This window comes from Hemiscyllium ocellatum, chromosome 28, assembly GCF_020745735.1.
Source record: "Hemiscyllium ocellatum isolate sHemOce1 chromosome 28, sHemOce1.pat.X.cur, whole genome shotgun sequence".
Taxonomy (NCBI): domain Eukaryota; kingdom Metazoa; phylum Chordata; class Chondrichthyes; order Orectolobiformes; family Hemiscylliidae; genus Hemiscyllium; species Hemiscyllium ocellatum.
In genome coordinates, this window is record NC_083428.1 from 39,118,437 (window position 1) to 39,145,698 (window position 27,262).

Below are 27,262 nucleotides of genomic sequence, written 5' to 3' on the forward strand. Positions count from 1 at the left end.
TAGCCCTGCTGGCTCACAGTGCCAGAGACTGGGTTCAGTTCCCGCCTCAGGCAACTGACTGTGGAGTTTGCACATTCTCCCCATGTCTGCTTGGATTTCCTCCGGGTACTCCGGTTTCCTCCCACAGTCCAAAAATGTGCAGGGTAGGTGAATTGGCCATGCTAAATTGCCTGTAGTGTTAGGTGCAGGGGTAAATGAAGGGAATGGGTCTGGGTGGGTGCGCATTGGCGGGTCATTGTGGACTTGTTGGGCTGAAGGGCCTGTTTCCACACTAAGTAATCTAACCTAATCAAACCTTGTAAGGTTATGGCAAATAGATAGAACAAAAACCAATTATAATTAAATCAGTAATTTTATAACCAGTTTCTTGGATAACCAATACTTTAAGGTCAATGCTTTCCTCTCTATAGCAAAAAAGAATTTTAACTGAATTGCACTGTTGACATGATAGGATAGGATCCACTTGGTGCAGTATGTCAATCTTGAAGAAACGAACTTCCACCCTGACCATCTCCAGAATTTGAAACGCTGTGGAAGTGTTTCACAGATGTTGGATGGGCATATGTGTGGTCATATTACAATGAATCTGAGCTGGCAATCAAACACTAGACACAATCATTTTACCACAAAGTGGTGTTTTCAATGCATGCTTGATCTTGCTTATAAAATAATAAAGCAGGAAGGTGCCTGCAAAAGAGATCAGTTTTGTTTTTGGGAGATTTTGGTAAGGAGATGAAGAATCTTATGAGCTCTAGATAACTGCATTATGAAAGCATTTGAAAGTTTTCTTCAAATAATAAATTCAGGATCAGACTTACACATTTCCACTGAAAGTAGGTTCTTCCACATACCAGAGCATTAAACATTTGTCACTACAATGAAAATAGATATACAATCTAATGGATCTAAATTTAAAAATGAGGAGCTATGATGCCTGGAACATTCTGCAATCCTACTTCATAGTCATTTTGTTCATTGGTTTGAAGAGCAGCTTCTGTGATTAACCTAGAAAACTGTAATCACAAAGTTGCATTTAGAATGTAACGTCTAAACAGTGAAATTCAATTTGAACGCATACAAGAAAAAACCAATAACACAAAAGAAAAATCCCCAGAGCAACAAATAAAGAGAGAGAAAATATGTAATCAACAATGGTCTGATAGACCTCTTGGGGAACAGGTAAACTGTGGGGTTATAACCAGCTGCTGCTGCTAAGAATCAGTGCAAACAGGAGTACAAATTTATATCTAATTCTTCTATTCTAGAAATTCAATTTATACAGTGACATTTGTTAGAATGATTTGAAATAGATGAGTTCACTTCTGGCCTTTCTCAGTCAAACAGTACATAAAATTTTGTATTTGTGCATTTAAATTCAATGTCTTCCAGATCACTTATTCAGAAACTTGGTTGTTAGAACAGATTATATTTGGTATTTTCATCATCACACTCACTCACAAACAAGAGCAGGGTACATTACACTTCGTACAAGTGTCAGCTTTGCTCATTGCGAGCACTCTTTCTTGAGTCAGTTGATTGGGAATTCAAATAGGCTACCACAGACAACCTAAGTAGATGCTAGTGCAGAACCGAGAGAGTTTTGCTGATTCAGTCACAGGATTACGGCTAGTGTTTACTTCCCATCCCGAATTGCCCTTGAGAAGGCTTTGGTCAGGTGCCTTCCAAATACAACTGAATGGCTGACTAAGCCATTTCAGAAAATGGTTAATACTCAGCTGTACTTGCATGGAGATTGGAATCACATACAAGTCAGATCTGGTAAAAGTATGATAATCCTTCCCTAAAGAACATTAGAGAACCGGATGAATTTTTATGTCAATGTGTTAATCTTTATCAGTGATCACTACCAATACAAATTTTTTATTCTATTGATTTAATTGACGGTTGTGAGGAATTGTACTCAAGATTTCCAGATAATTATCCAGTTACAAAGCCACTATGTTAAACCAACTCAAGAGAACTGCACTGTACAGAGTCCTGCTCTTGTATATGCCACCAAATCTGTATACTTGTGAGGATCACGTCACCTTGTGGGTCTGTAGCTCAGTGATTAGAGCACTGGTCTCATAAACCAGTGATAGAGAGTTTGACATGGTACAGTGGCTATGGTTAGCTCTGCTGCCTCACAGTACCAGGGACCTAGGTTCAATTCCAGCCTCAAGTGACTGTGTGCAGTTTGCACATTCTCCCAGTGTTTGCATGGGTTTCCTCCAGGTGCTCCAGTTTCCTCCCACAATTCAAAAATGTGCAGGTTAGGTGAATTGGCCCTGTTAAATTGCCCATGGGGTTCAGGCATGTGTAGGTTAGTTGTAGTAGTCAGGGGTATATGTAGAGTAATGAAAATGGGGAATAGGTCCGTGAGGGGTACTCTTTGGAGGGTCGGTGTGGACCTGTTGGGCCAAATGGCCTGTTTCTACACTAAAGGGATTCTATGATATTGAACAGAAGGAACAAGGGCATCGGCCAACTTCTCAACATCAATTCAATTCATCTCAATACCACAAAAAGAGATCATCAGGTTATTTATCTAATTTGTTGTTTGTGGGACCTTGCTATTTTTGCTGACATAAAAGCAGCAAACAACCAGTTCCCTCTGTGCTGCCTGAGTGCACAACAATGGAATAACCAGATTATGTGCCAAAGGACCCAGATGTTGGTCACAAGCAACATTCCCTTTAAGATGCCCGGCTACATGTCAGTTTTAGAAGGACCACGCACTCTAACAAGCAGACTACACACATTAAGAGGGAACAGAGGCACCAAGTACACTTTAACACTCAATAACTGACAGAGTTGGGATTGAACCAAATGTGCTAATGTGCTTCCTCTTTATTCGTATTCTGACTTTGAGACATCTCTTAAGGAAGATGGTGTTTGCTTGTGGTTCTGTTTGCACTGAAAATTAAGCAAGTAGGGCCTTAAGTTACAATTCACTTCAATGGTAGAGAAATTGGTTCAAAAGGTATAAAAGTGCTTTACTCTAAAATCTGTTCATTATATATCAAATTCTCTTTGATGTTCTCTGAAAGATCTCTGCCTAAGCTGGCAGACACATGACCTGATCTCTGCTAACCCTGTTGTGTTTGTGATCAGTAAAGTGCATTATTAGGGCCAGCAGGAATTTCAGAGTATCAGTTTGACACTTCACTGTTTAAGAAAACTGCGGGAAGCTAAAACGCACTCATTTCAGACTGGGGCTAATTTAATTGGTAAAGAAGGTGAGCATCAAGGACTGGATTTTCAGCTGAGGTAGGTACTGGAATTCACAAAATATCACAGTTCAGTATTCCTACCTTGGGAGCAAGCACAAACATAGACAGGACTTTTGTTTCAGGGGATGAGTGCAGGGAATTAAGGTGCTAATAGGAATCAGTTCCAGCATCTTCAGAAATAGTTTGGAGGCAACCACTGGCTACCAGATATTGAGGTGCTCTGTCACTTCATCCAGTTGTACTAATGGCAACAAATTAAAAACTCTGCTCTCTAGCTCTCACCTCTCACACACTTTCCACACATTCCCATTTTTCCCCATGCACCTCACTCAGCTCCCTGCCCTCCCAATTGTTGACAATGTCCAGGGAGCAATTTCAGGTCACAAAGGTTTGGGCTTGGGTGTACATCCATGTTTGGGGGTGGGGGGAGTTTTGAGTATATGCATTTGGGGAGGGGGCAGTGCAGGAACTTTGCAGAGAAATTCAAAATTCACATGTACAGGTCACAAGAGGAAGTCTTTAACATATGATATTAAAGTGACACTAACAACATTTGACGCATATAAAATCCCTATAGTGTCGAATCAGGCCATTCAGTCCCATCGAGTCCACAGCAATCCTCTGAAGAGCATCCCATCCAGATCCACGCATCTACCTTATAATCCTGCATGTCACAGGGCTAGTCCACTTAACCTACAGTGTCCTGGACACTACGTACAACATAGTATAACTATATAAAAGATAAAGTTGCCACATTTCTGTCAGACTACTGCTGACATACAACTTGTGGTGGTTTAACCTGAGTGTCACCACACTTGAGGCAAAGGGAGAAGTTGAACAAGACAGTTCTTGACACCATATCACTTATGAGATTGAAGGGACTCAACATAAGGTATATGCAAAGAACAGGACAGGTCACAGAGCAAGGGTGTCCCCTAACAAATCTTTTCCTTGCAGGTGTAGCTGTTTCTGCATAATGGATGTGTGGGGTCTCAGCCCAATGACATTGTGCAGTTGATACAGTTTGTCTGGATTTCAGCAGAGCCTTTGGTAAGCTTTCATATGGGAAACTGATAAAGACGGAAAAAATGCATGGGGTCCAGTGTAACTTGGAAAGATGGATCCAAAGTTGGAGACAGATGGGTGGTGATAGATGATCATCTGTGTGACTGGAATCTGGCATCAGTGGCGTACCACAGGAATCGGTAGTGGCTCTCCTAAAGATCATATATAAAATGAGAATGGGAGGGTGGAGGGATGATATGCAAGTTTATGGATGACAAAGATTACTGGATGGTTAAGAGCAAGGGACAAAGTCTTAGGTTATACAAAGATATGGATGGGTTGGTCAGATGGGCAGGTGAGTAGTAGATAGAATTTAACCCTCAAAAGTGAGAGGTCGTGCACTTTGGAAGAACTAACAAGGCAAGGCAGCACCAATGAATGTCAGCGGCTCAGAGGAACAGAAGGATCTTGGGGGGCTTGTTCACAAGTCTCTGAAAGTGACAGGACAGGTCAATAGAATGGTTAAGGAGGCATATGGGATAGTTCCCTTTATATGTTATAAGAGTAGACAGGATACGTTGGAGCTGTGCAAAACTTTAGTCAGGCTACAACTAGAGTATTATGTGAAGTTCTGGTCACCACACTATAGGAAGTATGTGATTATTACTGGAGTGAGTGTAGAGATGATTCACCATGATGCTGTCTGGGTTGAAGCAGTTTAGCAATTAGGAGAGGCTGGATAAGCTTCAGCTATTTTCTTTAGAGCAGAGAAGGCTGAAGGGGGGAACCTGACTGAGATGTGCCAGATTATGAGGTGCATGGTTAAGATGGATAGGAAGCAGCAGTTGCTCTTAGATAAAGGGTCGATAATGAAAAGGCATAATTTTTAAGGTGAAGGGCAGGAGCTTTAGAGGTGATTTGAGGAAAATTGCTTATCACCCAGAGGGTGATGGTAATTTGGGATGCACAGCCTGCAAGGATGGTACAGGTGGGAAATCTCACACCCTTTATCAAGTACTTGGATGAGCACTTGAAGTGTCATAACATTCAAAGCTGTGGGCCAAGGGCTAGTAAATGGAATTAGCGTAGGTAGATGATGGAATTTTTTTGTTGGTGTATACTTGATGGGCTGAAGGACCTCTTCTGTACTGTAAGATGATGACGCTGGATATAGGCTGAAAGGGTGAATGCTCGATTTCCCATGACCTCATTCTATCTTGGTTTATTCTCGATACTTTCATGAGTTTTCTTGTTGTTAGAGTGGAATTGGATAGAACCCCTGACACAGCGTCAATGGCATTTTATCACTCTGCTATTCATATATTTTTAATGTATTCAAGAATTTTAATATTCAAACAGAATATTCACTTCCAAAACATATATTATTACCATGCCCTTTGTGACAAGATTAATACAAATTGCATATTTTTCAAGACAGGACTGATGGCCCATTCATTTTGAAGATATATTTGTTTGAGCTGTGATCTACTTACTAGCATGCACCTGAAGACAGCATTTCGAACAGGAAATGAGCAAGCTGGTCCCATCATCGCCAATGTATGAATTTGTTGGTAAAGGCTCTGTGTTTTCTCCACCTGATGTGAAACACATTTCTGGGATGATTGGCTTTGTCTTTTGCCCCACCTTGGCAGTCATTTTCCAGGGATTTCCATCAGCTGTGAAAGTGTCCTGTACAGTATCTCTTTCAGGCTTCAAAAGAAAGAGAGTTTTTTTAAAAAACAATAAATCAAAAGCATTCAATTTTGAATCAGTTTACCATTAGAATCTGCAGATGACGTGCAGCTAAATTGAAGATTTTTCTACATGCGCGGAAAATATTAAGTGAGTGATGTCAGAGGCCAGTAGTGCAGAACAAATTGTCCACATCCTATGTTGTTGCTCTCAGGGGTGCCCATCAAACTGACAGGCAGGAATGGACAAGCGACAGCTACCCAGGGATATAATAAAACACATGGAACACAACTCATCTGCACAACTATATCAGACTTATACTAACAGCCAGTTTAAAAAAAAACATTAATGCTTCACCAAAATTCCTGAGGACAACTACTAAGTCAATTTTCACCTTTTACCATTTTTCCAATGGTAATTTTTAATATTATGGCCCATTTCAGGAGCTTTTGACATTTGCCTCTTTTTTTCCAAAATAAAGGATACAGTAACATGATTACACAATTTTACACATTTATTTCCTCAAATATCCAGCAAATGTGCTCCTAATCTAGGCTGATACTCTAGCACAGTACCACACGATTAAAGTACTGTCTGACAGGAGAAGAGTTAAATTAAGGTCCCTTTTTCATATTTCAATCCGAAGTAACGAACAGATGAGCAGCAGAGAGTTCTTCTCCTGTCCTGGCCAATGTTTTTCCCTCAACATACACTTTTCAAATAACCAATTGCCCATCTTGCGGCTGACTGTGATGTTACTGACACAGAAAGGATAACAGACCAACAGCCACAGTACTCCAAAAATAAACGGCAGCCATAAGCAACATCAAGAAAATAAAAGTATTCCTTTCTTTGTGAAATAGGTGACATTGAAGGGAATTGGATACTGGATTGTATGCAACAAAAATACATTAGAAAATAAAACTGGCTGGACCCAAACACACAGAAGTGTGAACTCAGTATGAGCATTAAAAAAAACAAAGTGGATGTTTCCATTGTCTAAAACTTGCTTAGTCTGACAAATGATCTGTGCACAAATGACAATATTACATCTGACAAAGTGTTCTGTCAAGGAGAAATAGCCAGAGAGACAGGAAAAGCAGCATATTAGATTGCTCTCTTTATATTGTTTGCACCTTCTTTAGAAGGATGTGCAATTTTGCAAGCAGCCAAGCAGGTTTTGCATGTCTTATACAGTCGTCAAGCTTAAATGCAAGTAATTCAGTATTACTTCTGACATCATACAAGCCAGCCAGCTAAGGGGCTCCAATGTTGCTGGTGGTAAAAGCTGGAATTGCACAGATCCAATCCAACAAGCTCTGGCACTTGTTTATTCCAGCATTGTTGATGCAGTAGTCAAGCAAAAAAATTAAATATTTTGGAACCGTAGAGTTTTAATAAGAGCGAGGGGGCGAACAAGCCACAAGGCAGTCAATCCTTCTCGATATGATTACTGGGTTGGCTTTTCACTGCAAAGATAAGAAAAAAAACACCTAGCAGCCACTTTTGTTTCCCCTGCATCAGTTCAAGTGATTTAATGGGATTGCTGTAAACTCAGATAAACTGCATTTCCATGTACTTAATGCTATTGCGTAGATTGCTCTGCAAACATTTCATTTGTCTAGCCTCTCTCCATTCCAAGATTTTATCATGCCAGTGTTATATAAAGAGATTCAAGGATCATTTTCAATTTCTTGATGGTGTCAAACTCTGTGTTTTTGGGTAATGTCGAACAAAATTCAATTCAAAACCAATCTCACTTTAATCAAAGTTTGCTGTAACTGTTACATGCACACAATAAATGTTCTTCCATCAATTATAGAAAGACTCATGCTTAGACATTACTACTTCCAACTTTAATAAGTCAAAATGGAGATAGCCTTAAACTTCAGAAAATAAGCAAATATTGGGAAGTCAGTTTATTAATTTTTCCTATATTTTCCTTTCAAGTATCACTACATCCTCAAGACTTTATTTTTAACTCAAAATGTATTTGTCTTCCATCATGTACTCGTTGGCAACTGATCGCTGATTGCATTGGCTTTTGGCTCAATGATTTATTTTCTGGTAAGATTATTTACAAACAACAATTTGCATTTATACAGATTCTTTAAAGTAACAGGTACTTTTCAGGCACTTTGCAGAAGCACAAAGATAAAGGTGACAATTAGACAGATGATCAAATATTTGCTTGGGATGGGTTTAAAGGGATATTTCGAAAGGAATAGAGGATATGGAGAGAGAACAGGCTTTGGAGGGTAAATTCTAGAATGTGAAGCATAGCTAGTTGAAAGTTCTCATCAGGCTAGGTCAAAAAGGAAGGGAATGATGTGCACATAGTATGAACAAGAGAAACTGTGAAGTCAGGATGAATAAGAGTTCAGAGACAGCAAGGGTCAAGGCCATAGCGTGTTCTAAATGCAGAATATTAAATCCAAGGTACCAGTGAAACAGAAGCTAATGTGGTCAGTGAAGAGGAATGATGAATAAATTTGGTGCAGATGATAAAATGGAAGCAGAGTTTTGAGTGGGCTGAGATGTAATGGGGTTGGATAGGAGACCAAGCAGGAGAGCATTCAATTAGGTGAGTTTAGAGCCACTAAATGGTTTCAGTAGCAGAGAATGGACTGTGGTAGAGGGAGATTGGGCACTGTACCAGAACTTGGATGAAGGTGGTCTTTACAAAAGGTGCAAGCATACAGGTCTTGAAAATGGAGGTTGGAGATGAACTGAATAGTTTATAATGACAACGTTTATGTTCTTCGCTTTAATTTGCCATTAATTCTCTCACTCAATGTATAGCTGCAGCAAGAAAACCTTTCAAAGCCAAGGACAGAATGTACAACATCCGTCCCATTGTGAATAATGAACAGTAAATATTTAAAAGCTACAAATAAATTAAGTTAATTTTAATTTCTCAATTTAAAAGTCATTTTGTTTGAGCATTGAATGCTCATAACATTGGGAAACTAGTTTAGAGGAATTATTAAATAAGACTAAATTATCTCGAGTCATTAACATGAAGTGCTCAAGTGATTTTTTTTCTTGTAATGTCAACTGTGTTTATTAATTCAGTTCCCTCACAACTGGGATGAGGAATTCTTCCAAAGCAGATCTAAGTTGATGATATTTGCAGATTAAAAAAAACTTCATAACGTTTGTGTTGTTTTCTGTGGTTACAAAATAAGAACTCTAAGTTGAATAAGCACCACTTAAAAACCCAGCTTAGTTTCAAAAGGTACTGGATTTGAGTAGGATCACTATGTCAAAGTCCTAATGTTGCAGTTTGTAAACAAAATTAGATTGTAGCGAATATACTACAAAGATAAAAATTAGATTAGATTAGATTACTTACAGTGTGGAAACAGGCCCTTCGGTCCAACAAGTCCACACCGACCCGCCGAAGCGCAACCCACCCATACACCTACATTTACCCCTTACCTAACACTACGGGCAATTTAGCATGGCCAATTCACCTGACCCGCACATCTTTGGGACTGTGGGAGGAAACCGGAGCACCCGGAGGAAACCCACGCAGACACAGGGAGAACGTGCAAACTCCACACAGTCAGTCACCTGAGTCGGGAATTGAACCCGGGTCTCAGGCGCTGTGAGGCAGCAGTGCTAACCACTGTGCTGCCCACAAAATAAGGACTGTATATGTTAGAAATTAACAGCTGGCTCATCAGCATCTAAAAAGACACAAGAGAGTTTAGCGTTTAGCATGAAGACCTCTCAAACCACTGAGGGTTTCCAGCATTTTCTAAGATACTCAATCTAACACCTGTTTGTAACACCAAACACTGAGCAATAATTAATTGTAAACCAGCCTTGACTGAAATTCTATAAGATTAAAGGCAAAACTGCAGTTCTACTGACAGGTGCTTTTCAACAATCCAAATGGATGAACGTGCACTAATCACATATCCACTTGCACATACTCCCTTGGCATTTATCCATCTGAAGTGTAGATTAAAAATATTGTCAATTGCTAATTCTTTGGCTAATTGCTAATTCTTTGCTACGATCAGTAATAGCTTAAAACTAACCATATCCATAGGTAACAAAACGTAAAACTAGAAATCTTTGAAATACAAAGTAAATTACTTGAGACAATCACTGTTACATTTTGCTGGTTGTGAGTGGCTACTGACTCCTAGTTCTCAGAAATCCCCTGATATGCCCAGTAGCAGGTGATGTACTTTCAATACCAACCTGAACCACATGTTTGCCAGAGATGGGCGAGTTAATGTTTTGTTCCTGCCGAGTTTTGTACATTCACCTTTAAGTAACATTTCAATTTTATGTCATTGGAAATCCCTGAAACACTTACTAGCAATGACCCAGGTAAGATGCTAAGAAAGTGAAGCTTGTCCACTAAGTCTAATATCCCCACAGGATAGATCATTGGATGAGGCAGATCTGCCAGTTCCAACATTTCAAAAAAGTCAAAGGGCACCATCTTCCTTAAAGATGCTATTTGATCCAATTTTCTTTCTTTACAAGAATGCAACATCTTGGAAACTATACTTTATTCTTTCAACATAGCAGCTGTTTTTCTGCTGTCTACAACTGAAAAGGTGAACTATTTATTTCTAAGCTACATAAACCAAGATTCTATATTTGCATACATTGACTATTTAAATTATGGTGCGTTAGGCGCACTCCCACAGGTTTCCACTCATTATCTGTGCACCTATTCTGATTGGAAATACAAACCAAATCCCAATAACGGAGCCTGAATGTGTGTCTATTGAGTTGCGCACACAGAATGAAGGATACTTCTCAAAATAACAAAGTCAACCTTGCCAAGGAATTCCACATGTAGTCAGCATTGACTCAGCTTTTCTGGAATTCAAGAGAAATTTACTTTCCCCAAAAGAAAAGTAAAATCTATTAAGGATTCAGACTCCTCACAACTAGTCAGAAACATACAGAGGAACCTCGATTATCCAAATACCAATTATCTGAAAATCAGATTATCTGAAGGAGATCTCGAGGTCCGGTCAGAAACATTACATCAAAGATGTGTGAGCAACACTGATCCAGTGACTAAAAGTGCTGCCCAGAATAATCCTGGACTGATGGGAGCACAGGCATCGTCTCTAAATGACTCCTTTCTCTCTCTCCGGTGTGCTGCTGCCTAGTTTGAACAGGGAACAGATTTCATAGAAAACTCCGAGCCCCAGAGGAAAGGCACTGAATCGATTAATCAATTATCCAAATGAAATCGTGCCCCCCCATCTCGTTCCAATAATAGAGGTTCCCCTGTATTACAAATTAAAATTTTGAATTGTACCACCATAAAAAAAGATTGAAATTCCACAAACAGCAAAACAACAGTTAAATAAAAAGACATTAATAAAAAAAGACAACAAAAAGACACATCCCTTTCCTTCCAAGAAATGTTGAAGATATAAAGATCACATTTAGTATGAAAGCATAACAAAGACTAATCAAGAAACACTTATTAAATGATGGAAGTTTAAAGATTTTAAAATATTCCTACTTTCTGAAAAGAAATCCATGAGCATTTACCATGGATTATGACTTACAAATTGGTTTTTGATGCTTTTAAAATCCCTTCAAGGAACGGGGATCAACTTTTAAAAACTAGATAAAATGTGAAATGTTGCTGCTGCTAACTATTTTGATATATTAAAATGTTCTGTTTGTCAGTCACCACATGCAGACTGCTCTTGCCTCAAACTCCTGCTCATCTTTTTGGCAACATGGTCCTTATCACCCATTCAATACCATGGCTTGAATCAGAAGGCAAATATAGCCCTGTATTTCTGTATCCAAAAAAAGTGAAGTCAACTTCGTGGGCGGCACGGTGGCACAGTGGTTAGCACTGCTGCCTCACAGCGCCTGTAGACCCGGGTTCAATTTCTGACTCAGGCGACTGACTGTGTGGAGTTTGCACGTTCTCCCCGTGTCTGCGTGGGTTTCCTCCGGGTGCTCCGGTTTCCTCCCACAGTCACAAAGATGTGCGGGTCAGGTGAATTGGCCATGCTAAATTGCCCATAGTGTTAGGTAAGGGGTAAATGTATGGGTGGGTTGCGCTTCGGCGGGTCGGTGTGGACTTGTTGGGCCGAAGGGCCTGTTTCCACACTGTAAGTCTAATCTAATCTAATCTTCTAATTCGTGTACAACCATGCATTTATTAACTGAGTGTGGAGTCAACCTATCTGCCAAGTAATAGCCTAAACATTCCCTGTTTTAGATGCCACAGTGTAAGTCTTAGATCAATGTGTATATGTCAACACAGTACTTAAGAAAATCTCTCCAAGTTAATGGAGGAACTTGTGTTCCAAGTATTTGATACAATAAGTCACTGAAAGTTGGACTTACAGCTCTCTGTAATTCCTTGCTGGCTAGGACACAATAGCGACCATATCAAGCTTTGATGCATCAAGTTAGGATGCTTCCTATGATGCATTGATAAAAATTGGTAAATTTCAACATGGACATGCCAGATTTCCTGAGCCTTCTTAGGCAGTAGAGACCTTAGTCTGCTTTCTTAACTGTAGCATGGACATAAATGAACCAAGACAGATTGTTGGTCTTATTTACTCTGAACTTGAAGCTCTTGACCATCTCCACCTCAGCACCAATCTATTAAGCAAACCAGCCTTCCATTCATTGATTCTATCTATACTTCATGGTGCCTCAGGAAAGCAGATACATTATAATCAAAGACTCCTCCCAGCCCAGTTATACTCCTTCTACCCTCTTGCATCAGGCCGACGATACAAAACCAACAGACTCAAGAAAAGCTTCTTCATACTTTTAAATGGACCTCTCATATTAGAGTCGATCCTTCTCTGCACCTTCACTGTAGCTGTAATACTACATTCTGCATTCTATTCCATTTAACTGGCGTAGTTATGTTACGTAGCATTTGTCTGGATATCATACAAAACAATTTTCATTGTAAGTAATCTAATCTAATCTATAGTGTGGAAAACAGGCCCTTCGGCCCAACAAGTCCACACCGACCCGCCGAAGCGCAACCCACCCAGACCCATTCCCCTACATTTACCCCTTCACCTAACACTACGGGCAATTTAGCAGGACCAATTCACCTAACCTGCACATTTTGGACTGTGGGAGGAAACTGGAGCACACGGAGGAAACCCATGCAGACACAGGGAGTATGTGCAAACTCCACACAGTCGCCTGAGGCGGGAATTGAACCGAGGTCTCTGGCACTGAGAGGCAGCAGTGCTAACCACTGTGCCACCGTGCTGCCCATTTGGTACATAAAATAATAAATCAAATCAAGTCATCTTTCAAATGACAAAGTTAATTCACAGCACATTGTATAATCAGACACAGTTTGCTGCTTACTTTGACATGAGCCAAGAATTTCATGAGGGGAAGCATCTTTGGGTTGCAATTGTTAACTCACTGCCACAGACAAATCAGAATTAGGCAAAAAAATAAAAATTGTTGTATGTTTCATTTACTCTTATAAATTCTACTGGTAGTAGGTACTACCAAAGCATTATTATAGCAAAACCAATACATTTAGTTTTTAGAAAGGCTATCAAGGCATATGCATCAAGGGCAAGTAGATGGATTTGAATCAGCTGTGATCAAACGGCAGTGATCAAACTGAGTGGCAGAAATAGTCTGAGGTGTTGATTACATAGAACATAACAGCACAGTACAGGCCCTTCAGCCCTGGATGTTGCGCCGCCCTGTGAAACCAATCTGAAGCACATCTAACCTACACTATTCTATTCTCATCCATATTCCTATCAATGACCATTTAAATACCATTAAAGTTGGCGAGTCTACAACTGTTGCAGCCAGTGCGTTTCACATCCCTACTACACTCTGAGCAAAGAAACTACCTCTGACATCTGTCCTATATCTATCACTCCTCAACTTGAAGCTATGCCCCCTCATGCTGTCCATCACCATCCTCAGAAAACGGCTCTCAGTCCACCCGATCTAACTCTCTATCTTATATATCTCAATTAAGTCACTTCTCAAACTTCTAACAAAAACAGCCTCGGGTCCCTCAACCTTTCCTTGTAAGGTCATCCCTCCACACCAGGCAACATCCTAGTAAATCCTCTCTGAACCCTTTCCAAAGCTTCCACATCCTTCCTATAATAGCGTGACCGGAACTGTACACAATACTCCAGGTGTGGCCACAACAGAGTTTTGTACAGCTGCAGTGTGACCTCATGGTTCTGAAACTCAATCCCTCTACTAATAAACGCTAACACACCATATGCCTTCTTAACAACCCTATCAACCTGGGTGGCAACTTTGAGGAATGTATGTGCATAGTCACCAAGATCTCTCGGCTCACCTACAGTACTAATAACCTTACCATTCAACCAGTACTCTGTATTCCTATTAGTCCTTCCAAAGTGAATCACCTCACACTTTTCTGCATTAAACTCCATTTGCTAACTCTCAGCCCAGCTCTGCAGCTTATCTACGTCCCGCTGTAACCTACAACATCCTTCAGCACTATCCACAACTCTACCAACCTTAGTGTCTGGAAATTTGCTAACCCATCCTTCTATGCTCTCATCCAGATAGTTTATAAAAATGACAAACAGCACAAACAGCAGTGAACCCGAAACAGATCCTTGCAGTACACCACTAGTAATTGAACTCCTGGATGAACACTTCTCATCAACCAGCACCCTCTGTCTTCTTTCAGCTAGCTAATTTCTGATTCAAACCGCTAAATCACCCTCAATCCCATGCCTCCGTATTTTGTGCAGTAGACTACCGTGGGGAATCTTATCAAATGCCTTACTGAAATTCAAATACACATCGACCTCTTTACCCTCACCCACCTGTTTGATCACCTTCTCAAAGAACTTAATAAGGTTTGAGTGGAACAACCTACCCTTTATGAAACTATGTTGGTTATCCCTAATCAACTTATTCCTTTCCAGATGATTATAAATCCTCTCTTTTGTAACCTTTTCCAACACGTTACCCACAACTGAAGGAAGGCTCACTGGTCTATAATTACCAGAGTTGTGTCTACTCCCCTTTTTGAACAAGGGAACAATATTTGCTATCCTATTGCTGTAGGCAATGACGACATAAAGATCAACGTCAAAGGCTCGGAAATCTCCTCCCTGGCTTTACTTTGATAAATCCCATCCAGCCCAGGGAATTTATCTATTTTCACACATCCAAGAATTTCTAACACCACCTCCTGTGAACTTCAATCCCATCTAGTCTAGAAGCCTTCCTCAGTATTCTTGACAACACTGTCTTTTTCCAGTGTGAATATTGACAAAAAATATTCATTTAGCGCTTCCCCCCATCTCCTCTGACTCCACGCACAACTTCCCATTAGATTAGATTAGATTAGATTAGATTAGACTTACAGTGTGGAAACAGGCCCTTCGGCCCAACAAGTCCACACCGACCCGCCGAAGCGCAACCCACCCATACCCCTACATTTACCCCTTACCTAACACTACGGGCAATTTAGCTTGGCCAATTCACCTGACCCGCACATCTTTGTGACTGTGGGAGGAAACCGGAGCACCCGGAGGAAATCCACGCAGACACGGGGAGAACGTGCAAACTCCACACAGTCAGTCGCCTGAGTCAGGAATTGAACCCGGGACTACAGGCGCTGTGAGGCAGCAGTGCTAACCACTGTGCCACCGTGCCGCCCATTACTATCCTTGATTGGACTTAACCTTTCTCCAGTTCTTTTATCCCTTAGATACCTATATAAAGCTTTAGGGTTGTCTCTGATCCTATCTGCCCACAACTTCTCACACCCCCTCCTCGCTCATCTTAGCTCTCTCTTTAGGTCTTTCCTGGCTACCTTGTAACTCTCAATCACCCTACCTGAACAATCACATCTCATCCTAACATAAGCCTTCTTCTTCCTCTTGACAAGAGAGATTCAATTTCCTTAGTAAACCACAGCTTCTGCGCTCCACAACATCCTCTCTGCCTGACCGGTACATACTTATCAAGGAAACACAGTAGCTGTTTCTTGAATAAACTCCACATTTCTATTATGCCCATCCCCTGCAGTTTCCTTCCCCATCCTTTGCATCCTAAATCTTGTCTAATCGCATCGTAATTGCCTTTTCCCCAGCTGTAGCTCTTGCCCACCGGTGCATACCTATGCCTTTCCATCGCTAAAGTCAACATAACTGAATTGTGGTCACTATCTCCAAAGTGCTCACCCACCTCCAAATCTAACACCTCGCCAGGTTAATTACCCAGCACCAAATCTAATGTGGCCTCGCCCCTTGTTGGCCTGTCTACATACTGTGTCAGGAAACCCGCCTGTGCACATTGGGCAAATATTTGAGGAGTTGAAGTCCCCCATAACAACTACTCTGTCACTCTCGCTTCTATCAAGAATCATCTTTGCTGTCCTATTCTCTACATCTCTGGAATTATTTGGAGGCCTCTTAGAAACTCCCAACAGGGAGACCTCTCTCCTTTCCTGTTTCTAATCTCAGCCCATACTACCTCAGTTGACGAGTCCTCAAACATCCTTTCTGCAGCTGTAATACTATACTTTTTTTTAATAGATATTTTAATTGAAAATTTAACATGTTTTTACATGGTTACAAAAGAAAACTAAAAAAAACCCAAGTATAAACATTGATATACAGTTAAATCTTAAATAAATGATAACCAAAATCAAACAAGAAAACAGAAATACGAAGAGAAAAACAAAAGTCAACTAACTACTCATCTAACTTACAACTAACCAGAGACTGTATGATTAAAATTTTTACATTATTCAAGAGAAAAAAAACCCAACGGATAACACATAAATTGAGCAGTGATATACATGCTCAGAATGTGTTAACAGCAGATCACAACAAAACCCGTATTCATGCGGGATTCCTCTCCCAGGGGCCCCGGTCCAGCAAGGTTCACCCTCTCAATTAAATAAAGGCCCTTGTAGGATGACCAAGATATCTGTATTTGTGTAACTCAAGAAGGGCTGCCAGATTTTATGGAGTAATTTGGTTTTTCTCCTGGTGTACCATATTTATAAGGAAGCCAGGGGGAGTATATTCCATAATTATTCTGTGCCAACTCGAAAGTCCATGAGGGCCCTCAGCCACCCAGTTACCTTGCACAGAAAGGGAGAGTGGAAAATAATCTCTGAGGTTTGATAGTATTCTCCTCCTTTTGATTGGTGAATTACTCCCCGACATTCCAGGTGTACCATTTAATCGACCAATCATCCATAATCACCGGGCAAGTCCGAGACCCCCCGGGAGGAGAAACCCTATCTAAAACATCCCGTGCATAGAGCATATAAAATTCACAAAAATAAAAGCTCTTTAATACAGTCAGATCAATATAATAAAAAAAATTTCTAAATTTAAAAAAAACGTATTTAAATGGAGATCTTCCCCCTTATTCCCAGGGGGCATCACTTCCTTTCCAAAAAACCCATCTTAACCTCTCCCAACCAGTGCCCCACCCTTGACCCATGCACCCCATGATAGGATAAGGAAAATTCAAGTATATTACTGAACTAGAACTAACAGTGAGTACCCTATCTCCCAACACCCCGCACCCACACCAACACCTGGATACATTTGGTAATGTTAATACCATACATGAACATATATGACTATAAAATTACAGTCTCAACAAATAATAATTAAATACAGTAATACAAAATAACAGGGCAAAACAACCCCGCTCCCAAGGACAAAGATAAAATAGGGTAAGGTAGCCACCTTCTTTTTTATATAAAAAAGGGGAAGAAAATCGTTAGGTAAAAAATGAATAAATAAACCCTTCTTCCAACTACCCGGAGATAATAACAAACAGTAAGGTAATGAAAAGAAACACAAAAAAAGGGCATAAACCGGGGTGGGGATAGGGCAAAACAACATCAATTAACTCTTATAATTTAGCTGAGAGTGTCCAAAAGTTCCTTGGCCTTCTCCGGTGATCCGAAGTTATACACGGACCCTTCATGGCTGAAGCGTAGTATAGCTGGGTAGTGCAAGGAGTAATGAATGTTTAAATTCCTTAAAAGCTTCTTCGCTTCATCAAACGCCTTCCTCTTTCGGATCAGAGCTGGGGGAAAGTCCTGAAATTACATAATCTTGGATCCTTGGCTTGGGGATTTCTGGAGGCTTCCAAAAGCATCTGCCTCACCTTATAGCTCCGTAGCCGGAACAGGACCGGGCAGGGGCGCTGGTCCAAGCCGGGCCCGCGTATTGCAACCCGGTAGGCCCATTTCATCCTTACCAAGCCTGATCCAGCCTTCAGATTTAAAAGCTGTGGAAGCCACTGTTCAAGGAACATTGTAAGCTGTCCTTCTTCTTCCTGTTCGGGAAGGCCCAGCAAACGGATATTTTTTCGACAACCTCGATTCTCAAGGTCGATGTGATTCTCTAAGGTCCGGACCTGCTGCTCGAGAGTCCGGACCCCATACACGACCGATTCTGCAATAGCCTCGGAAGTCGCAGCCTTTAGCTCCGCCCCTCCGACTCAGCATTCAATTTCTTCGATGTCGCGGCCGTGCTTTTCTAGCGCCGCCGAGAATGAATTCCATCGACTTCAGGACTTTTCGATGAAAGCATCGATCTTCGCATCGAGTTTAGAGATTATTTCTGCAAGGCAGCTGCGGCCACCTCTGCTGCAGCTGGGGAGGGTGGGGGAGGGGCTCCTGCCTGCTGAGAGCTGCGGGCTCCTTTCTCCCTAGTCATTCCTACAGAAGACTGAACTGTTTAAATTTAGTACTGAACCACTAATTACATTAAATAAAACTACTTTAAATGATTTGGTGAGTGCGGTGGAGGCGGGTGGCCCACTTTGCCTAGGTCTTGGGAGGAGCACTATAGACTCAGACTTGCTGAGTCTCCGCTATCTACGATCTCCGTAATACGATCCTTGACGAATAATGCCTTACCACCTTCTCTGTTCTTACTGAAACATCTAAATCCTGGAACCTGCAATAGCCATTCCTATCCCTGCTCCACCCATGCCACAACATCAAAACCCCAGGTACCAACCCTTGCTGCAAGTTCTTATTCTGGATGCTCCTGGCATTGAAACAGACACACTTCAAACAAACTTCTTGTTTACCATTGCCCTCTTGCGACCCTGAAACCTTATTTTGGACTACAATTCTATACTCGCCTACAGGTTCTATACTCCAATTACAATTTAGGTTCCCATAACCCTGTTGAATTAGCTATTCTATATTAGCACTTTGGTGCCCTTTTAAAGACAAAGCATAAGTAGTTATTCAGGTAGGTACTGAAGATAATTCCTGTATTGGGTTGCAGCACATTTATACAGAATTCACTACCAACATACACTTGAATATTATAAATAATTATTTTCCATTGTTAGGTTGACAACTAGTTTCATTTAAATTACTGTCATTGGTACTGTACATCTTGCAAATTGCTGCAGCACAACAATTTAACCTTCCCACTAATTGATAGCCAAGAAATTGAGGAAACCTTTTAGAAATAAATTGATAGCTCAATGGATAAATGCATTTTTGCTTAGTGCACAGATTTGAATTTGCCTTCCCTGCTCTATATTTACATAATTACTTGATCTCAACCAAGGCCAACATTTGTGCTGTTCCAACTAACCTCTGCTTCCTTGTGTTATGCACACAGAAAGGTGCCAGGGTTCCCACTCCTAATCATGATGCAGTGATTTTTGATGGAATGTGCATTGACAAGAGGTAGGCACAAATACTGACATTTGTTGTCTATGGCTATTTATGAGCTACTAGAAATTGACCAAACATCCAAACTTTGCTTTTAAGACAAAGTAGAAATCACTAAAAAAGGAAATGTACAAAGGCGTGGAAGCAGCAACCATAACAAATCTATTGATTCAACTTTTCATAAATTGCTAAAGCTCAGAAACGAAGTGTTCAGTCTATCAAGAACCCCATCAAGAGTCACAGTTTAATCCATCAATCCTCATAACTTTTATTGTTCTTTTTCAAGCAAATATGAGGTTTTTTTTAGAAAGATAATTCCCAGCTTATATTTGACAACACTGACAGAACCTCATATATTATCATCTCTCGGTGCACTTGCAATTTTAGGTTGAAAGAATGTGCAGTTGAAAATGTGTTGCTGGTTAAAGCACAGCAGGTTAGGCAGCATCCAAGGAATAGAAAATTCGGCGTTTCGGGCATAAGCCCTTCATCAGGAATGAGGAGAGTGTGCCAAGCAGGCTAAGATAAAAGGTAGGGAGGAGGGACTTGGGGGAGGGGCGATGGAGATGTGGTAGGTGGAAGGAGGTCAAGGTGAGGGTGATAGGCCGGAGTGGGGTGGGGACGGAGAGGTCAGGAAGAAGATTGCAGGTTAGGAGGGCGGTGCTGAGTTGAGGGAACCGACTGAGACAAGGTGGGGGGAGGGGAAATGAGGAAACTGGAGAAATCTGAGTTCATTCCTTGTGGTTGGAGGGTTCCGAGGCGGAAGATGAGGCGCTCCTCCTCCAGCCGTCGTGTTGTTATGTTCTGCCGGTGGAGGAGTCCAAGGACCTGCATGTCCTCGGTGGAGTGGGAGGGAGAGTTAAGGTGTTGAGCCACGGGATGGTTGGGTTGGTTGGTCCAGGCATCCCTGAGGTGTTCTCTGAAGCGTTCCGCAAGTAAGCGGCCCGTCTCCCCAATATAGAGGAGGCCACATCGGGTGCAGCAGATGCAATAGATGATGTGCGTGGAGGTACAGGTGAACTTGTGGCGGATATGGAAGGATCCCTTGGGGCCTTGGAGGGAAGTGAGGGAGGTGTGGGCGCAAGTTTTATATTTCCTGCGGTTGCAGGGGAAGGTGCCGGGAGTGGAGGTTGGGTTGGTGGGGGGTGTGGACCTGACGAGGGAGTCATGAAGGGAGTGGTCTTTGCGGAACGCTGATAGGGGAGGGGAGGGAAATATATCCCTGGTGGTGGGGTCCGTTTGGAGGTGGCGGAAATGATGGCGGATGATACGTTGTATACGGAGGTTGGTGGGGGTGGTAGGTGAGAACCAGTGGGGTTCTGTCTTGGTGGCGGTTGGAGGAGCGGGGCTCAAGGGCGGAGGAGTGGGAAGTGGAGGAGATGCGGTGGAGGGCATCATCGATCACGTCTGGGGGGAATCTGCGGTCCTTGAAGAAGGAGGCCATCTGGGCTGTGCGGTGTTGGAACTGGTCCTCCTGGGAGCAGATGCGGCAGAGACGAAGGAATTGGGAATATGGGACGGAGTTTTTACAGGGGGCAGGGTGGGAGGAGGTGTAGTCCAGATAGCTGTGGGAGTCAGTCGGTTTATAGTAGATGTCTGTGTTGAGTCGGTCGCCTGAGATAGAAATGGAAAGGTCTAGGAAGGGGAGGGAGGAGTCTGAGACAGTCCAGGTGAATTTGAGGTCGGGGTGGAAGGTGTTAGTAAAGTTGATGAACTGTTCAACCTCCTCGTTGGAGCACGAGGCAGCGCCGATACAGTCATCGATGTAGCGGAGGAAAAGGTGGGGGGTGGTGCCAGTGTAGTTGCGGAAGATGGACTGTTCCACATATCCTACGAAGAGACAGGCATAGCTGGGGCCCATGCGGGTGCCCATGGCAACTCCTTTAGTTTGGAGGAAGTGGGAGGATTGAAAAGAGAAGTTATTCAGGGTGAGGACCAGTTCAGTCAGTCGAAGGAGGGTGTCAGTGGAAGGGTACTGGTTGGTGCGGCGGGAAAGGAAGAAGCGGAGGGCTTTGAGTCCTTCGTGATGGGGGATGGAGGTGTACAGGGACTGGATGTCCCTGTTGGGGACCGGGGAAGCGAAAATCCTGGAGGAGGTGGAGGGCATGGGTGGTGTCCCGAACGTAGGTGGGGAGTTCTTGGACTAAAGGGGACAGAACCGTGTCGAGGTACGCGGAGATGAGTTCGGTGGGGCAGGAGCAGGCTGAGACAATGGGTCGGCCGGGGCAGTCAGGTTTGTGGATTTTGGGCAAGAGGTAGAAACGGGCGGTGCGGGGTTGTGGGACTATGAGGTTGGAGGCGGTGGATGGGAGATCCCCTGAGGTGATGAGGTTATGGATGGTCTGGGAGATGATGGTTTGGTGGTGGGAGGTGGGGTCGTGGTCGAGGGGGCGATAAGAGGAGGCATCCGCGAGCTGGCGTTTGGCCTCAGCGGTATAAAGGTCGGTGCGCCAAACTACTACCGCGCCTCCCTTGTCTGCGGGTTTGATGGTGAGGTTGGGATTGGAGCGGAGGGAGTGGAGGGCTGCACGTTCTGAGAGTGAGAGGTTGGAGTGGGTGAGAGGGGTGAACAGGTTGAGTCGGTTAATGTCGCGGCGGCAGTTGGCTATAAATAGATCGAGGGCGGGTAAGAGGCCAGCACGGGGTGTCCAGGTGGATGGGGTGCGTTGGAGGCGGGAGAAGGGGTCGTCAGAGGGTGGGCGGGAGTCTTGGTTGTGAAAGTAGGCACGGAGGCGAAGGCGGCGGAAGATTTGTTCAATATCTCGCCGCGTGTTGAACTCATTGATTCGAGGGCGGAGGGGAATGAAGGTGAGGCCTCTGCTGAGGACTGATCTTTCATCCTCAGAGAGGGGGAGGTCTGGAGGGATGGTGAAGATCCGGCATGGCTGGGGGCTGGGAGCTAGGACCTGGTGTGGGACTGGAGTGGGGGGGCGGGGTTAGGGGCGGGGACAGAGATCGACGTAGGGGCGGGATTAGACGTGGTGACATTGCTCGGTGTGGGGGTGGGGTCAGGTGTGGGGGTGGGGTCATGCGTCGTGACGGAAAAAAGCGTGCGGGCGGGGTTACGTGTGGTGACGAAGGGTCCTCACCCTGAATAACTTCTCTTTTCAATCCTCCCACTTCCTCCAAACTAAAGGAGTTGCCATGGGCACCCGCATGGGCCCCAGCTATGCCTGTCTCTTCGTAGGATATGTGGAACAGTCCATCTTCCGCAACTACACTGGCACCACCTCCCACCTTTTCCTCCGCTACATCGATGACTGTATCGGCGCTGCCTCGTGCTCCCACGAGGAGGTTGAACAGTTCATCAACTTTACTAACACCTTCCATCCCGACCTCAAATTCACCTGGACTGTCTCAGACTCCTCCCTCCCCTTCCTAGACCTTTCCATTTCTATCTCAGGCGACCGACTCAACACAGACATCTACTATAAACCGACTGACTCCCACAGCTATCTGGACTACACCTCCTCCCACCCTGCCCCCTGTAAAAACTCCGTCCCATATTCCCAATTCCTTCGTCTCTGCCGCATCTGCTCCCAGGAGGACCAGTTCCAACACCGCACAGCCCAGATGGCCTCCTTCTTCAAGGACCGCAGATTCCCCCCAGACGTGATCGATGATGCCCTCCACCACATCTCCTCCACTTCCCGCTCCTCCGCCCTTGAGCCCCACTCCTCCAACCGTCATCAAGACAGAACCCCACTGGTTCTTACCTACCACCCCCACCGACCTCCGTATACAACGTATCATCCGCCATCATTTCCGCCACCTCCAAACGGACCCCACCACCCTCCCCTATCAGCGTTCCGCAAAGACCACTCCCTTCGTGACTCCCTCGTCAGGTCCACAGCCCCCACCAACCCAACCTCCACTCCTGGCATCTTCCCCTGCAACCGCAGGAAATGTAAAACTTGCGCCCACACCTCCTCCCTCACTTCCCTCCAAGGCCCCAAGGGATCCTTCCATATCCGCCACAAGTTCACCTGTACCTCCACACACATCATCTATTGCATCTGCTGCACCCGATGTTGCCTTCTCTATATTGGGGAGACGGGCCGCTTACTTGCGGAACACTTCAGAGAACACCTCAGGGATGCCTGGACCAACCAACCCAACCACCCCGTGGCTCAACACTTTAACTCTCCCTCCCACTCCACCGAGGACATGCAGGTCCTTGGACTCCTCCACCGGCAGAACATAACAACACGACGGCTGGAGGAGGAGCGCCTCATCTTCCGCCTCGGAACCCTCCAACCACAAGGAATGAACTCAGATTTCTCCAGTTTCCTCATTTCCCCTCCCCCCACCTTGTCTCAGTCGGTTCCCTCAACTCAGCACCGCCCTCCTAACCTGCAATCTTCTTCCTGACCTCTCCGTCCCCACCCCACTCCGGCCTATCACCCTCACCTTGACCTCCTTCCACCTATCACATCTCCATCGCCCCTCCCCCAAGTCCCTCCTCCCTACCTTTTATCTTAGCCTGCTTGGCACACTCTCCTCATTCCTGATGAAGGGCTTATGCCCGAAACGTCGAATTTCCTATTCCTTGGATGCTGCCTAACCTGCTGTGCTTTAACCAGCAACACATTTTCAACTGTGATCTCCAGCATCTGCAGACCTCATTTTTTACTGAAAGAATGTGCAGCCCATTTTTAAAAAAAAAGCTTTCTTTCTGCACTACAAGCACACACTCGGATTGTGACAAATTATAAGAATGAGTTTATGCAGTGTCAACATATTGCCATTAAGCCCAGGTCTACAGCAAAAAGCTTCCTGCAATTTATCAGAAGTTAGCATTAAATTGGCAATCTCATTCACACTGGAAGGATTGCACGTAACGGAAACATAAATACACAAAATGGTGCAGTATACCAAGATTCGGGGTGTATTCATTAAAGAGGATATTCAGAACTTTACTCGGAATCTAACCACGTGACAAACCTGTAGTGATAGAAGTGGAAAAACGTGCCCCTACCCTCACCACTTTTAAAATCCCAATTTCTCACCACAACTTTTATTTTCCCCAACTTGCTTTTATTTAGGGCAGCTAGTAATGTGACAAACTTCTATCTTGCAAGATGATGGTTTGCATGGTGGTGTTAGCCTGTGAGTTAAACTACTCCTGATCAGGCACACCACTCTGGCAATCTCTGCTACATTTCCTGATAAGGTGCACAGTGCTCTGGCCTCTATTTTCTCAGGGACCCTATTTTAGTCTACTGAGCCTTTTGTTTGAGTTGCTTCTTCCAAAGGTCACAATCATCAGCAACTACCTCACAGCTGGCAGTATCAATGCCTATCATCTTTATAGCAAAGATATGCAAGTCCAAATACTTGTGACTAATTCACTAGTTTATCAAAACAAAAATCCCCCAGAATAGAAGACTCCTACTACTATCTCAATTACAGTTCCTCACACCCTGCTTCCTGCAAAAATTCAGTTTTACCAGTATTCCTATCTCTCTTACATTTCTTCCCACGATGCCACCTTCCATTAGGGTACCTCTGACATGTTCTCCTTTTGTTTCCTCAACTGAGATTTGCCTTCCAGCATGGGTGACCTCACCAGTGCAGTTAGAATGGGCCAAAACGCCTTTCTTTGTGTTGTAGATCTCCATGACTGGACCATCAACTTTGTCCAACCCATCTCCCACTCTTGTACATCAATTAACTGAACATCTGTCATCAGGAAAATGTTGGTGGTTATCATGAAGGATGTATTGTCAGGGCATTTCAAAACACATAATATAATTAAGCAGAGTCAGCAAAGTGAACCTGCAAGTGAAAGCTTTATTACCATTGTTTGAGGATGTAATAGGTGGTAAAAGGGAACCAGCAGATGTTGCATATTTGATTTTTCAGAATGCATTTAATAAGGCACCACACAAAAGGCTATTGAAGGTAAGAGCCCCTGATGTTGAGGGTAATATGTTAACATGCATCAAGGATTGCTCACAAATAGAAGAGACAGCTTTGGGATATAGGTGGAAATTTTAGGATAGCAACCCGTAATCAAGAGGCACAGGGATCAATGCTGGGGTTCCAACTATTTAAAGCACATTTTGATCATTTGGATGATGGAACTAAGTGTCTTTTAGCCAATTCTGCAGATCATACAAACACAGATGGGTAGGCAAGTAGTGAGGACATCACAAAGACTTTATAGAGGGATCTAGACAGGTTAAGTGAGTGGGCAAAAACCTAGAGGTAGAATATAATATGGGAAAATGTGAGATTATTACTTTAGCAGGAAGAGGAGGAGAAGAGTCGAATACTATTTAAATGGAGAACAACTGTAACACAGGGTGATTTGAGAGTCCTAGCACATTAATCTCAAAAAGCTAGTATCCACATCCAAAGGGCAATAGGGAAGGCAAATGGAATGCTAGCCTTCACTTAAAAGGGAAATTTCACCATCAGCATTTCTCAGCTGGGGGGATCCAAGATGGCAGCGACCCAGCAAGATTGAGTCCACAGTGCTCTACCCAAAACTTGGGAAAAGTGGGCTATCCACCCCCACCACACTCACTAAACCATTTATAATAGTTGTTAACCTTAAATAGTTACCTATTAGTACATTTAAATAGTCTAATACTAGCTGGAAAATGAGTAAAGGGAAGGGAACAGGCGGCTCTAAGAAAGCAGGGACCCCTCCCCCACCCTCTCCCTCTTCATCTGCAACAAAGGTGTCTTCAGCCACTTCAGGAGATTTACCAATGAAGATGAGCTTCGAGGAGATGTTTGCCAGGTGGGAGGCGAAGATTGATGCTTTTATCGATGAGTCTCGGCAGAGCAGAGAAGCACTATCAGCCGAGCTGCAGAAGCAGGGCAGAGATATTCAGGAATTGGAGTGCCGAGTCAGGGTGGAGTCGAAGGCCGCAGCCTCAGAGACTGGGATAAAATCAACAGCCGACCACATCCGTTTTCTCGAGAATCGAGTCCAGAACCTAGCAAACCACATTGATGACCTCGAAAATCGATGTCGTAGAAAAAATATTCGGTTGTTGGGCCTGCCCGAGCAGGAAGAGGGAGGTCAGCTGACAGCATTCTTAGAGCATTGGCTGCCACAACTTTTAAATCTGCATAATGGATCAGGCCAGGTAAGGGTAGAATAGGCCTACCGGGTCACAGTACGTGGGCCCGGCTCAACCCAGCGCCCACGCCCGGTCCTGTTCCAGCTGCAGAGCTATAGGGAGAGGCAGATGCTCCTGGAAGCCTCAAGAAATCTGGGAAAAGATCCCCAAGCTATGACCCACAAAGGATCCAGGATCATGCTGTTCCAGGACTTCTCCCCAGCTTTGGTCCGAAAGAGGAAGGCATTCGATGAGGCGAAGAAGCGTTTAAGGGACTTAAATATCCAGTACTCCTTACGATATCCAGCGACGCTACGCCTTAGCCACGAAGGATCCATATATAACTTCGGATCACCGGAGAAGGCTAAGGAATTCTTGGACTCTCTTAAATAAACTGTAAGAGATTGTGGACGCTGGTCTGCCTTTCCCATTATTTTGGTTTACATCCCTTCATCTTTTCTTATCTTTCCCCCTATGTGTGTGTATATATATATATATATATATATATATATATATATATGTTGGGGCGTTTGGTTAATGTTGATGGGGAGAGGTGGTTACCTTATTCTATT

At 43.5% G+C, this 27,262-nt stretch overlaps 1 protein-coding gene across 3 annotated transcripts in view; it reads right to left on the reverse strand.

The window, feature by feature from the left end:
- kdm4b (lysine (K)-specific demethylase 4B) overlaps nucleotides 1-27,262 on the reverse strand; it is a 509,300-nt gene that overhangs the window by 81,616 nt on the left and 400,422 nt on the right. For all 3 annotated transcript variants that reach the window (XM_060846205.1, XM_060846207.1, XM_060846206.1), the window contains exon 15: nucleotides 5,732-5,948. In XM_060846205.1, coding sequence (XP_060702188.1) covers nucleotides 5,732-5,948 — 217 coding nt within the window. The remainder of the gene's footprint in view (nucleotides 1-5,731; nucleotides 5,949-27,262) is intronic.